General features: G+C 44.8%; 1 protein-coding gene across 1 annotated transcript in view; it reads left to right on the top strand.

The window, feature by feature from the left end:
- Window positions 1-13,714, top strand: part of HECA (hdc homolog, cell cycle regulator) — a 106,864-nt gene extending 93,150 nt beyond the window's left edge. The window contains exons 3-4 of the mRNA XM_029596460.1: window positions 4,129-4,283; window positions 13,027-13,714. Of these exons, the coding sequence (XP_029452320.1) occupies window positions 4,129-4,283; window positions 13,027-13,191 (320 nt within the window). The 3' untranslated portion in view covers window positions 13,192-13,714. The remainder of the gene's footprint in view (window positions 1-4,128; window positions 4,284-13,026) is intronic.
- The last annotated feature ends 487 nt before the right edge of the window (window positions 13,715-14,201 follow it).

Below are 14,201 nucleotides of genomic sequence, written 5' to 3'. Positions count from 1 at the left end.
GAGGAGATTAGGACAGGCATAGGGGGCAGGTTGATAAGGGGAAGGGAGGTGAGGGTAAGGGGTTGGGAAGGAACTGGGGAAGGCCGTGGGCGTCGGCACACAGAGGGTGCACAATTGTGCACCCCCTTGCGCGCGCCGACCCTCGATTTTTATAATGTGCGTGCACTTGCGCGCGCATATTATAAAATTGGGCATCCATGTGCGCGTGCTGGGTAGCACGCGCACATGGACGCCCGCACGCAACTTTATAAAATCTACCCCATAGCTTATTGTTTTGTGCAGTTGATTAGTAAACCGTCATCTGAAATTTCATTGGGGTAGATTTTCAAAGGGTTACGCACGTAATATATGCGCATAACCCTTTAACCCCCCCCCCCCCCCTTAGGACGCCGAGCCTATTTTGCATAGGCTCGGCAGCGCACACAAGCCCCGGGACATGCGTATGTCCTGGGGCTTTGAAAAAGGGGCGGGAAGGGGCGGGGTCGTGGGCGGGGCACTGGTCCGGGGACGGGACCGAGGCCTCCGGCACAGCGGCTGTGCCGGGGGCTGGCGTGCCGGCAGACTGCCGGCACGTGCAAGTTACGCCTGCCAGAGGCGTAACTTGCACGCCAGAGGCAGGCGTAACTCCTTGAAATAAGGTGGGGGGGGGGGGGGATTTAGGTAGGGCTGTGGGGTGGGTTAGACAGGGGAAGGGAGGGGAAGGTGGGGAGGAGCGGAAGAAAAGTTCCCTCCGAGGCTGCGCCAATTTCGGAGTGGCCTTGGAGGGAATGGGGAAAGCCATCGGGGCTCCCCAAGGGCTCGGCGCACGCAAGGTGCACAAGTGTGCGCCCCCTTGCGCGCGCCGATCCTGGATTTTATAACACGTGCGCGGCAGTGCGCGCACGTGTTATAAAATCGGGTGGCCATTTGTTCGCGCCGGGTAGCGCCCACAAATGTACCCCGCGCGCGCTGTTTTAAAAGTCTGCCCCATTGTGTTTTCCCACATGTCAGTTTTACCTTCCAGAACCCTTAAAAAGAAGAGAAACTGAAAATAAATGGCGTTTTACCATGCATGTAAAGATCTGTGTAGTGCTCTGATAAGGAGACGCCCTCACTTTCAGGGGCCGAGTTATGTCACAGGGAATCGTAGTACTGACGCGCAGACATATAAGGACGGCTTCTACAGCCAAGTCCCAAAGCAAAGAACATCAAGCAGCACTGGCTGAATTATCGAGAAAGCTCCTCACCCAAAGAAAGCTCCTCACCCAGTATAAATGTTGCTAGCAGTAATTTATGGATTTGACAGTTGCTTGGTTTTGATTGATTGTAAATATCACTACTCTTATCATAAAGCTTGGGGGTAACTGCACGGAGCGGCGGTTACTAGGGATGTGAATCGTTTTTCAACGATTAAAATTATCGTCCGATAATGTTAATATCGTCTTAAATCGTTATAGAACACGATACAATAGAAATTCTAACGATTTATCGTTAAAAATCGTTAAATCGTGTTAGTGCGCACTAAATCGAGTTAGTGCGCACTAACGGGGAGTTAGTGCGCACTAACTCGATTTAGTGCGCACTAACTGAAAATGATACAAATAAACACTTTCCAGGTCACTGAAGGTCAGTTAGGAATGAATATGTGTTCCTATTGGCTGGCTGCCCTCTTATCTATTGATGTTACCAAGGTTACCACTGAGGTGATGGTTGGGGGGATGGGAAATGGAACTGGAAACTAACGAACACCAACAGAAAATGAAACAAAGTGTTCACACTTCCCAGGTCAGTAAAGGTCACTTAGGAATGAATATGTATGTATGTATTCCTATTGGCTGGCTGTGCTCTTATCTATTGATGTTACCAAGGCTAACACTGAGGTAATGGTTGGGGGGATGTGAAATGGAAACAGTTGGAAGCTTGACAAAAAAAGTAATGTAATGATCAGCACTCACGTGACTAGAACTTGTTTGTTTATTATTTTTGTTAGCAGGCACCTGAAATGCTAGTGCATGTTGAATTTGCCAATCACTGTGCATTTTAGAAAGGTGGTCCTGGCTGGAACTGTACACAGTTCAAATATATGTAATTGATTGTTGGTAAGTGTATTTTTTAAGTAGCCACACTGGCACAAGTATGTTTACTTTTCCTCCTACTTAACTCACTAGCTCAGCTTTGTAAGAAGGGCTTCTCTGCTTGTGTGTTGTTTTTGTTTGGTGTGAGGAGAGCAGAAACATCAGATCTTTATTCAATCTACTACAGTCATCTCTTACAGTGCCCTATCCCTATTAATACCAGGAGTGTTGTGATCTTCCTGCACACAGTGCCCTAACCCTGATACCAGTCTGAGACAGCTCCCTCCCTGCATTACTAGTGAGAGGCTGGCTTCACAGACAGGGGGGAGCTGCCTGACCCTCACTCCTGACTTCCCCCATGTCCCAGCTAGTGAATGGTGTGTGGGTGAGGGGGGGGGGGAGGATGGTGAAGTCTGAGACAGCTCCCTCCCTGCATTACTAGTGAGAGGCTGGCTTCACAGACAGGGGGGAACTGCCTGACCCTCACTCCTGACTTCCCCCATGTCCCAGCTAGTGAATGGTGTGTGGGTGAGGGGGGGGGGGGAGGATGGTGAAGTCTGAGACAGCTCCCTCCCTGCATTACTAGTGAGAGGCTGGCTTCACAGACAGGGGGGAGCTGCCTGACCCTCACTCCTGACTTCCCCCATGTCCCAGCTAGTGAATGGTGTGTGGGTGAGGGGGGGGGGGGAGGATGGTGAAGTCTGAGACAGCTCCCTTCCTGCATTACTAGTGAGAGGCTGGCTTCACAGACAGGGGGGAGCTGCCTGACCCTCACTCCTGACTTCCCCCATGTCCCAGCTAGTGAATGGTGTGTGGGTGAGGGGGGGGGGGGGAGGAGGATGGTGAAGTCTGAGACAGCTCCCTCCCTGCATTACTAGTGAGAGGCTGGCTTCACAGACAGGGGGGAGCTGCCAGACCCTCACTCCTGACTTCCCCCATGTCCCAGCTAGTGAATGGTGTGTGGGTGAGGGGGGGGGGGGGGAGGGAGGATGGTGAAGTCTGAGACAGCTCCCTCCCTGCATTACTAGTGAGAGGCTGGCTTCACAGACAGGGGGGAGCTGCCTGACCCTCACTCAAGCAGAGAAGCCCTTCTTACAAAGCTGAGCTAGTGAGTTAAGTAGGAGGAAAAGTAAACATACTTGTGCCAGTGTGGCTACTTAAAAAATACACCTACCAACAATCAATTACATATATTTGAACTGTGTACAGTTCCAGCCAGGACCACCTTTCTAAAATGCACAGTGATTGGCAAATTCAACATGCACGTGTCTGCTAACAAAAATAATAAACAAAGAAGTTCTAGTCACGTGAGTGCTGATCATCACATGTCAAGCTTCCAACTGTTTCCATTTCACATCCCCCCAACCATTACCTCAGTGGTAACCTTGGTAACATCAATAGATAAGAGCACAGCCAGCCAATAGGAATACATATTCATTCCTAAGTGACCTTTACTGACCTGGGAAGTGTGAACACTTTGTTTCATTTTCTGTTGGTGTTCATGAGTTTCCAGTTCCATTTCCCATCCCCCCAACCATCACCTCAGTGGTAACCTTGGTAACATCAATAGATAAGAGGGCTGCCAGCCAATAGGAACACATATTCATTCCTAACTGACCTTCAGTGACCTGGAAAGTGTCTATTTGTATCATTTTGAGTTAGTGCACACTAACTCGAGTTAGTGTGCACTAACGGGGTGTTAGTGCGCACTAACTCGAGTTAGTGCGCACTAATCGGAAAAAACGATTTTTAACGATTTTTCAACGAAATAATCGTGCCAAACACGATTTTCTTCTCCTGCCACACGATTTCTATCGTTAAGACGATATGGAAAACGATTCACATCTCTAGCGGTTACTACCCTTGAGAGAAACATAGGGGTATCCTGCACAGAGTGGCAGACACCTCCATAAGAAGCTTACTGGGCAGACTGGCTGGGCCATCTGGTTCTTTTCTTCTGTCATTACCATGTTACTATGTCAATATATAATTATAATCCTGTAGGCTATATATCTTTTTTTTTTTTTTTTTTTTTTTTTTAAAGACTAAACTACCTTTTGATTCCTATCCACAGGAAGACTCATGCATCTGTACGCCGTGTGTGTAGACTGCTTGGAGGGTGTTCACAAAATCATCTGCATCAAGTGTAAATCCCGGTGGGATGGAAGCTGGCATCAGCTGGGAACCATGTACACCTACGATATCTTGGCAGCCTCTCCGTGTTGTCAGGTTGGTATGATGTGCCGCCGTGTGGCATCTTTGGATGAGGTGGTTCACTGCAGGGTTTTAATAATCCAAACAAAAAAAAAATAAAAGCAACCCAGGAGTCATATTAACACGTATGCACATAGTCACCTATGTTTATATCTGTCAATCTACATAAATATATCTCAACTCTTCCATTTATAAGAGACCATCATAAACTGATGTGGCCCAACACTAAACAGTGTTGAATAGGCCCTTACACCGCTCTTTTAACCTGGATAACCATCTTTTTTTTTTTTTTTTTTGAATTATTTTTATATTGCAATAAGATCTCCACGAACAGATAACAAAAAAATGTCACTTACCTCAAAACACATTGGGCTAGCATTGGGATAATGATTTGAAAGTGCTTTCTGAGGCGATAAGTGGGAAATGTTGTACCTGTTCACGGGCATCTTATTATAATATATAGAAATTTAAAAAAAAAAAAAAAAAAGAGGGTCATCTAGGACTGAGACCTATGATTAAAAGGGTGGTGTTAAGGGCCTGTCCAACACAGTTTAGTGTTGGGCCGGATCAGCTTATGATGGTCTCTTATATATTTCATAAGGACGAGTTGGGAGATATTTATGTAGGCTGAGGGTTTTAATAATGATCTTATTCAACAAGCAGCAGCGGTGAGTCTCCTGGTTTATGTGGCCCCTCTTATGTGGGGGGGGGGGGAATGTAGGTTTATTTCTTTTCCTTCGTGTTCTCGTAGGTCATCGAAACTGTGGCAGGCCACACTGGGCACAAGAGTAAATCGTGTGGGGGAATATGAGAACAAGCTCTCCGATTCAGATAACTTTATTGGCGTGACAGTTTACAGGAGGACTGCTAGGCAGTTATATGCTGCTGGAAACAGTCCCAGGGCTCTTTTCCTAAATTATTTTTTTTGGGGGGGGGGAAGAAAAGTTTAGCCAAGTGGAGCAGAGTGGACAAGAGTCCCTTGATGACATTGGGAGCACACTGCTGTCAGGACAATTTTTGCATTTTAATAGTAGTCCCGGAGACTAAAACGTTTGCATTTCAGTGGATTCCCAGGGGCTGGGAGTGCTCGCGGTTCCAGCAAACAAAAAGCGCCCTGGGGACATCTGCCAGCCTTACCCCCCTCCGGTCTGAGCTGATGGTTCTTGAAGGGCGCGGGAGCACTTCAGCTCAAGGTTCATAGCTCCTTGGTCGTGTGGATGGGGGGGACGGGACTGAATGAGGGTCCTTGACCTTAGCAGAAGGCGTTGTGCAAGGGAAACTGGAGCAGCCTTTTGGGCTGTTTGGTATCCTCGTTTGGAATATCTAGACATCCATTTTTAAAAATATTATGAACATCCAAGGATTTCGTGTAGTGCACTGGGCATTGTGTGAATTGTATGCAAATTCTGATCAGAGAATATTCCCAGGTGGACAGAAATTCTTTATCCTGGGAATTCTGAAGTCCATCCTTTGTATTTATTATATCTTTGTTCTTATGCAACATAGCAAATCTAAACGCAGACTGGATTTTTTTTCAAAGGTATAATGGTGGGGGAGCTTTGTAGGTGAAATCTCTCTTTCTCCCATCTCTCGGTCTTTCCATGCCCCCTGCTACCAGCTGAGCATCCTTGGAGCCTGGTAAATGTGATAAGCCTGCTGGCTACTTGCAAGGATCCTCCAATTGAAATGTTATTATCCTTGGGTTAAGAGATGGGGTGGCTGCAGAAAAACTGGTGCTTGTGGTTCTTGTTCTCTAGGGTAATGTCTTTACCTTTTTTTTTTGTTTGCTGCAAATTGTAATTTTGCCATAAGTATTAGAGGATTGCTGCTTTTAAAAGTATAAGATCAGATCAACTTACCCCAGCAAAAGATGATCTGAACAGGTCTTACATAAGAACATAAGAACATGCTGGGTCAGACCAAGAGTCCATCAAGCCCAGCATCCTGTTTCCAACAGTGGCCAAACCAGGCCACAAGAACCTGGCAATTACCCCAAAACTAAGTCTATTCCATGTTACTGTTGCTAATAATAGCAGTGGCTATTTTCTAAGTCAACTTAATTAATAGCAGGTAATGGTCTTCTCCTCCAGGAACTTATCCAATCCTTTTTTAAACACAGCTATACTAACTGCACTAACCACATCCTCTGGCAACAAATTCCAGAGTTTAATTGTGCGTTGAGTGAAAAAGAACTTTCTCCAATTAGTTTTAAATGTGCCTCATGCTAACTTCATGGAGTTGCCCCGTAGTCTTTCTATTATCCGAAAGAGTAAATAACCGATTCACATCTACCCGTTCTAGACCTCTCATGATTTTAAACACCTCTATCATATCCCCCCTCAGCCATCTCTTCCCAAGCTGAAAAGTCCTAACTTCCTTAGTCTTTGTGTCTTTCTATTCCTGCAGTACAGCAGGTGTGGTTGTCAAACTTGTTTGTACATCGTTTGCAGTGATGCAGCAAGCAGTAAAATAAATCAGCTACTTTTTTCCCATAGCCTACTAGGAAATGAGAAATCTTCTTTTAATAAGTTGAAATGCCAGAGTTCTGCAATCAATTCAGTTAAACCTGAATACATGTCCTGAAACCGCAGTGTGGTGTTGGATATTTATAATAGGACTGTAATCGTGTTATAGACAATTTCAGAGTGAATAATAGAGTTGTTGGGGAAAAATATCTCAAATGCCATGAGACATACTGTAAAAGTCCCAAAACGTCCCAGATATTGTTTTTCAGCTGTAAAGTTTTATTGATCTGCAGGAAAAGAAATAGAGAACTGGTCAGACTTACATTTCAATAATGTTTTGGGATTTTAAAAAATGTTTTAGTATTACAATATTTTGTATTAAAAATATCTTCAAAAATTGTTGGAAAGTACAGTAGACATTAAAAAAAAAAATGGGACTGCGAGTACTTTTAACAGATTTGGTGCCTGGGACTGATATGGAGGGCAGTGGTAGAAAAAGGAGTTGAAAGTCCAGTAAAAGAGATGGAGAACTGGTGTTGAGTTGAATATGGGAATTTATAAGCTCATCTATCCAAAGTAGAGGAACCACAACTGGGCGGACTGGTTAGGCCCATTTGGTCTTTTACTGCTGTCATTTACCATGTACTGTGTAAGACATGATGCACAGACAACCGCAGTCTGCATGTTTATACAATCCCAGATGTCAGAGAAATGATAGGTTTCCTCTGTCAAGACAAGGGGGGCCTGCAGTTCAGGGTATTGATAGAGCCGTTGCGTGGTCTCAGTTGCCATGGAAACAGCGATCTCTTTGGCATGCTCTGTGGTTTTCCTTCATTTAGATTTTTTTTGTCATTCTTCTGTCCCCTTCCACCCCCGTGAATTTTGTAGTTTCTCAAATTTCCCTCCCGAATTTTTTGCTTTTTTTTTTGTTGTGAATTAGAAAGAGCATTCTCATGACAATGTTATCGTCATCCAAGATGATGTGTGAATAAGACACCATAGAGCTAGTGTTGTGAAAGCATCTGGCTCTCGGATATTAATGTGGGGAAATTAGTTCTTTATCTCCATGACCTCAGAGGTCAGAAGAGGTTTAAAACCTTATTTTATTTATCTGGAGAGATTGGAGAGACTAGGCGTGTTTACTGTAGACATTGAGATACATGGTAAACCTTAGGACCATGCAAACAAATATGGTCAGAATGGACCAGTGTTCATAGATTAAGGATAGATATACTTTAAAAACTAGGGAATCTCTTTTTTTTTTTTTTTAATAGTGCAAGTGATAAGGCTGTGTGAAATAGTCCACGTCAGAATTAACTGAGGCAGCTTTGACAGAATTTAAGAATAAACTGGGAGCACACATCAGAATCTGCATTGGATGTTCCCAATGTTCATCGGTATATAAAAACTACTAAATAAATAAATACAATAAATAACATAGTAACATAGCAAATGACAGCAGATAAAGACAGATTGGCCTATCCAGTCTGCCCAGTTGAAATCCTTCTTTTCTGGTTCTCTCCTGGGTAAACAAGTACCCAAATTCCTTACCCAAACCAGCACCAGTTCACCCCCCCACTATTCCTCCCAGGCACGTCCGATCTCTGCTGCTGCGCTGGCCTTCTCCATCTCCACTTGGTCTTCCCCTTTAATTCTCCCAAGATCAACACCCAGGCCCCGTCCATGCCTTAGGACCAAGTCCTGCCACAATCCATACAGCCGCCAAGACCTGTGAGGCTTGTCTTGAGCATCCGGCCTCCCCATCCTATTGACTGAGTTTGAACCACAGTCCGTCCATCCATCCAGGCTTTGCCAGGCTTCTTGCTGTGCCGCTGCTGTTAAGGCTGTAACCTCCGCTCTCTGCTGGTTATTCCAGTGTAAACAAGACTGTTCCGTGCAGGCTCTTTGAAGCCCCCGATGTAGTTGCATCCCCACTGTTTACCCTTTGGATTATATTTTCCCCTCTTTCAACCTCCTAAAGTTTCATATTACTGAGCAAATGCTCCAGCTTTCTTCTCCTGCTTCAGCTGTTTTACCTGTTTTTTTTTTTCTCCACCTGCTCTTAACCACAGTGCTCTGCAGCTTTCCCAAGCAGGTTTTACATTCGGGCACAATTCTGGTTACTCCTCAGCCGGAAGGCTATTCCCGGCTTCCATCATTGTCTCAGTAAAGAAGTATTTTCTCATTTTTTTTTCCTTTGTACCTTTTCCCCCTGCAACTTCATGCCATGACCCTCTTCTTGAATTTCCTTTTCCTGTGGAAAATGGCACCGTCCCATCCTTTATTGTAGCCTGTTAACACTTTGAATGTTTCTGTCGTGTCCGCCCATCCCTTCTTCAGACGTTTTGATTGTCTTAAGCCTCTCTCTTTGTAGGGTTTGCGATGCAGACCCTGTTGTTAGTAATCTAGAGCCCAACATTTAAAGCAGCCGTGGTGACTGTAATGCCGATTTTTAAAAAGGACTCCGGTGGGTAATCCAGGAAACTGCAGATCAGTGAGCCTGATGTTGAAGGCGGGGAAAACGGTAGACGCTCTGGTTAAAAACAAAATTACTGGCCACCTAGCTAGATGTGGCTTAATGGGAAAGAGTCAACAGGGTGTCAGGGAAGTTTTGTCCTTCCGGTCTTTTAGGTTTTTTGAAATTGTAAACCAACATGTGAGATTTTCAAAAAGCATTTGACAAAGTCTCTCATGGAACTTGTCAGGAAATTAAAATGTCATGGGCTAGGAGGCTGTCTCCTATTGTGGATTGGGAACTGGTTAAAAGACCAGAAACGGAGGGGAGGACTAAATGGTCAGTTTTCCAAATGGAGAAAGTTTAGTAACGGAGGTCTCCTGGGATCGGCACTGGGACCTTTACTGATTATTCGTTAACGATCTGGAAAAGGGAGCAATGAGTGAGGTGATTGAATAATTTAGTGCCACCTGCAAATTTAAAGTCATGAAAACAGCAGCAGATTCTGAGGAATTGCAGAAGGACCTTGCTAGGCTAGGAAACTGAGAACCTGAATGGCACATGAAATTTAATGTGGACAAGTGCAAAGCGATGCACAAGGAGAAAAATTAATCCCAACTACAAGTACACTCTACTGGATTCCATATTAGAAATCACCACCCGGGAAAAGGACCTTGTGGAGTCCTTGTGGACAGTACTTTGAAATCCTCAGCTCAGTGTGCAATGGCAGTCAACAAAGCAAAAAGAATATTAGGAATTATTTGGAGAATATCATAATACTTCTGTACTGATGCATGGTGTGACTGCACCTTAGAGTATTGTGTGCAGTTTTGGCCACTCCAATCTAAACCCCCCCCCCCCCCCCAAAAAACAGCCGAGCTAGCAACAGTGCAAAAAAGGGCAATAAAAATGATAAAGGGAGTGGAACGTCTCTTATGAAGAAAGGCTACACAGGCTAGGGCACTGCAGCTTGGAAAAGAGACAACTGAGAGGGGATATGATACAGATTTATAAAATAATAAATGGTGTATAGTGTATATGAGGATAGTTATTTACCTTTCAAGTAATACTAAAACAAGGGGACACTCCATCAAACTAACAAACAGCAAATTTAGAACAAATCATAGAGGACGTGGTCAAGGTGACTAACATAGTAGGTTTTAAAAGTGATTTGGACAAGCTCCTGAAGGAAAAGTCCATAAAACATTATTAGCCGGGTAGACTAGAGTAAGCCTTAGCTGTTCTCTGGTAGTAAGCAATAAGAAAACAATCTATTTTTTGGATCCATCATGTGACTCAAACTGGCCACTGTCAGAGACAGGATGCTGGGTTTGATGGTCCTTGGTCTGACTCTGCATGGCATTTCTTATGTTCTTAGGCCTTATATCTTGTTTATAATCCTTTTCTGAACTGCTTCCATGCTTTTGAAAGTCCATATGCAGACACAGACCAGATAGTCTGATTAGTTTATCCAACTAACTTTGGAACACAGATCTGTTGTCCGGCGTCCTTCCCATACCATACTGCACTATTGAATGTCGTCCGCTATCTTTTAGTTAGCTGGTCAACTATAGCTGGCTACCATTAGGATAACTCTTTGGCCCGACCAGACTTATCTGGCTAGGCCATCCGGCTAACTCAGAATGCCCCTAACTTATCCAGCTAATTCTAGCCATCTAACCTATTAGCCGGCTAGAATTTAGCTGGATATGTACCCAGATAGCCTCTGTGTCCTTACAAAGGTATGGCCTCTGGAACTGATCACAGTACTCAAGGTGAGGGACTATCTGTTGATAATACCTTTACTTATGCAATTGAGCATAACGTCAGCTTTCCCTCTTGCTTTGTTATATTGCCTAGCTACCTTCAGGTCATCTGAGATGATTACTCTTGGATCTCTTTTCAGTTAGATAGTTTCCAGGTCTTGTCCTTCTAAACTGATCAGAGGTAAAGGATTTGTTGTGTGTAGTCCCAGTTGCAGGATTTTACACTGAAGCTGATTTTCCAAACACTTGACCACTATTCCAGTTTTCCCAGGTCCCATTACAGTTTCCCCCTCCTCCTAGTATGCCTACTCTGTTACATATTATAGTATTATCTGCAAACAGGCTTGTTTTTCTCTCAGGTTCCTCAGTAATGTCGCCAGTAAAGAAATTAAAAAAGACCTTATCCTAGCGCTGAGTCCTGGGATGGATCTTAAGATGGGAACCCACTGATCACTTTGCCTTGACTGGAGTGGACTCTGTTTACCACTGTTATACATCCTCTTGCTCAACCAGGTCCTTACAACTTCCTGGCCTGTTCCCCCTCCTGTCCGACTTGTTTATCAGTCCGCTATGCAGAGCGATGTCAAAAGCCTTTTTGCAGTTCAGACAGGCAAGGCCTAGCACACCTTTCTAATCCACCACGTTTATCACCTCATTCAAGAACTCGCGCGGGTTTTTCTGGCAGGATCGTCCCTTTGTGAAGATACGTTGTCCGGCGTCCTTTCCGTACCATCCTGCGTTATCTCTTTCTTTGGTGGAGGTTCCATATTTTCGCCCAAGCCTGGTGTTAGACTGACGGGCCTTTAGCTGCCTGCCTCTTCCTTTGTGTGCAGCGGGGCCGCCATCGCTCTTGTTTCAGTCCCTGGGAACGTCCTTCGTTTTCACGGAGAAGCTGAATAGAGTTGCAGCGGGGTTTGCTGTCAGCATATTCTTGAGCTCATTTAGTATCCTGGGGTGTGTGTGTACGCCACCTTTGGGTCCCGTTAACGAGGGAAGTCGTGGGGGTTAGCTGAGGTCACATTTTGAATAAGGAGGGATCTTTGGTGAGAGAGAGGAGACATGGGGGGGGGGGGACTTGTGCTAGTGGGGGAAGGGCAGGGTTCTTTGGGGATGCAGGGATGGGGGTGTCTCTGGGGGAGGGTTTTGGGAGGTGGGGAGAAGCCCCTTTTTTGTCCTTACGGGCAAGGGGGGTGGGGCCAAGACATCAGCAGGTGCCTTGGACTGCCAATGGCCTCAGCCAAAGTTAACTACACCTCCGGAGGTATAGTTCATTTATTTTAGTTTAACGGGGTTAGCATTACTCTATTTTAATATTAATGAGCTGATGTGCATTCAGCACAGTTCAATAATAATATTTTCTGTGCGTTAAGCTAAATTCTTTTGCACAATTAGTAATGCTTAAGCGGGCGCTGCACATTTAACATGTGTTATCAGTATTTTAATGCTTATTAAATGACAAATTCGACACTTAGCGAGCGATAACATATCTTAGCAAATGGGCCTCCATGCGACTTCACAAAAATCTGTGAGCCCCCACAGTAAGTTAAGCCCCTGGAGTCCTAGTTAGGACCCAGGGGATTATTAACGTGTTGGAATAAAAAAATAACAAACCTGCCTTCGAATCTGTTTCACTGCTCCAACAACAGCAGCATTTGAATGTTTCGCTCACCAGTAGCTGCCTGCCAAGTGCCCTGTACTTCAAAGACCGTGCCAGACACCTGCATAGCTGATGCTCGTTTTTCAGATTCTCATGGGTGCCAACTATCGCGGTCTGATGAGGCCCCCGCCACTTGCGTGAAAATCCGCATCTTGCAGGTGGTACAGAGGGGCAGAGTTTGGGGATTTTTTTTTATTTTTTTTTGGTTTGTTGGTAGCTCACCTCTAATTGTCCTTGGGAACAGGGGAGAAGGGAAGCTCACTGAAAAAAGTGAGAGAGTCCTGCTCTGCCGGGCATGACCTGGCAGCAGGGAAACCGGCCAGAACAAGGGGGGGGGGGGGGGAAATCAGCAATCACAGACTCTCTTACTTTCTTCTCCCATGCTTCTTTTTTTTTTTTTTTCTTTCTCTTCCAGGCTCGCTTGAACTGCAAGCACTGCGGGAAGCCCGTCGTGGACGTGCGGATCGGGATGCAGTACTTCTCCGAGTACAGCAACGTGCAGCAGTGCCCGCACTGTGGCAACCTGGACTACCACTTTGTAAAGCCATTCTCGTCCTTTAAAGTACTGGAGGCTTATTGACGAATGCTTCTGCTTTAGTACCATAGCAATTTTGTAGGTGTTGCTACTTTGTTAACAAACTTTTTATAGAAAATATCCAATGTGACACAAGTAACTTCTTTTCTAACTGAAAAAAAAAAGGTGTTGTGTGTATATACAGTATATATATATATATATATATATATATATATATATATATATATATACTGTACATATTCTGTTACTAATGCATATAAGTGGTATCAGCTGATCCAAGTTTGGAGTCTCTAGAGTTCCGAAGCTGAGAACATGACAAGTGAATGTACATCTATGCCAGAACAAAAGTGTTATTTTTTTTCCCTGTAATTCTGTGTTTTGGCATAGTGCTCCGCGATTTATATTCCATGTGAAAGTTGCCCTCATTTACACCGGTGCTTTGGAATCAGCAAAGCACTGATTCTACCAGTATTGTAACTCGTCTGTAAAATTTATGGCAAAAAAAAAAAAAAAGTATATATAATTTTCTATGTAAAGCCATTTTCGCTTAAGATGAGGAAATTTTTACCAGGAATTTACCGGGATGTTCGTGGATATTGTCCTCCTAAAAGCTGGTGGTCGGGAAGACTGTTTTGGGGCCTGGGGTGATGGGGTTGAGGACTTTTTCTGCTTGGTTCACGTATCCTTGTTGGATGTGAGTTAAAAGGGATTCAGGAGAGCATGATCTGGCCTGATATAAGATCTGTAGTATGCTTTTTATCAAGGAGCATAGTCTTGTATTTTATTCAGGGCCCCAGAAACCCCTACAACTTGAAACCTTGAATCAGCCAATCATTGAGGTAGATCTTACATAAGTATGCGCGCGCGTACTTTTGTTCGCGCAATCGGCGTGAACAAAAGTACGCCGGATTTTATAAGATACGCGCGTAGCCGCACATCTTATAAAATCTGGGGTCAGCGCGCGCAAGGCTGCGCAAAATCGGCAGCCTGAGCGCGCCGAGCAGGCGTAACTTGCGCGCGCCGCCTTGGCATCCCCCGGCAAAGGCCGCAGTGCC

This window comes from Rhinatrema bivittatum, chromosome 3 (assembly GCF_901001135.1).
Source record: "Rhinatrema bivittatum chromosome 3, aRhiBiv1.1, whole genome shotgun sequence".
In the NCBI taxonomy this organism is placed as follows: Eukaryota; Metazoa; Chordata; class Amphibia; order Gymnophiona; family Rhinatrematidae; genus Rhinatrema; species Rhinatrema bivittatum.
Note: the sequence above shows the minus strand (reverse complement) of the source record. Positions and strands in the feature narration are given on the sequence as shown.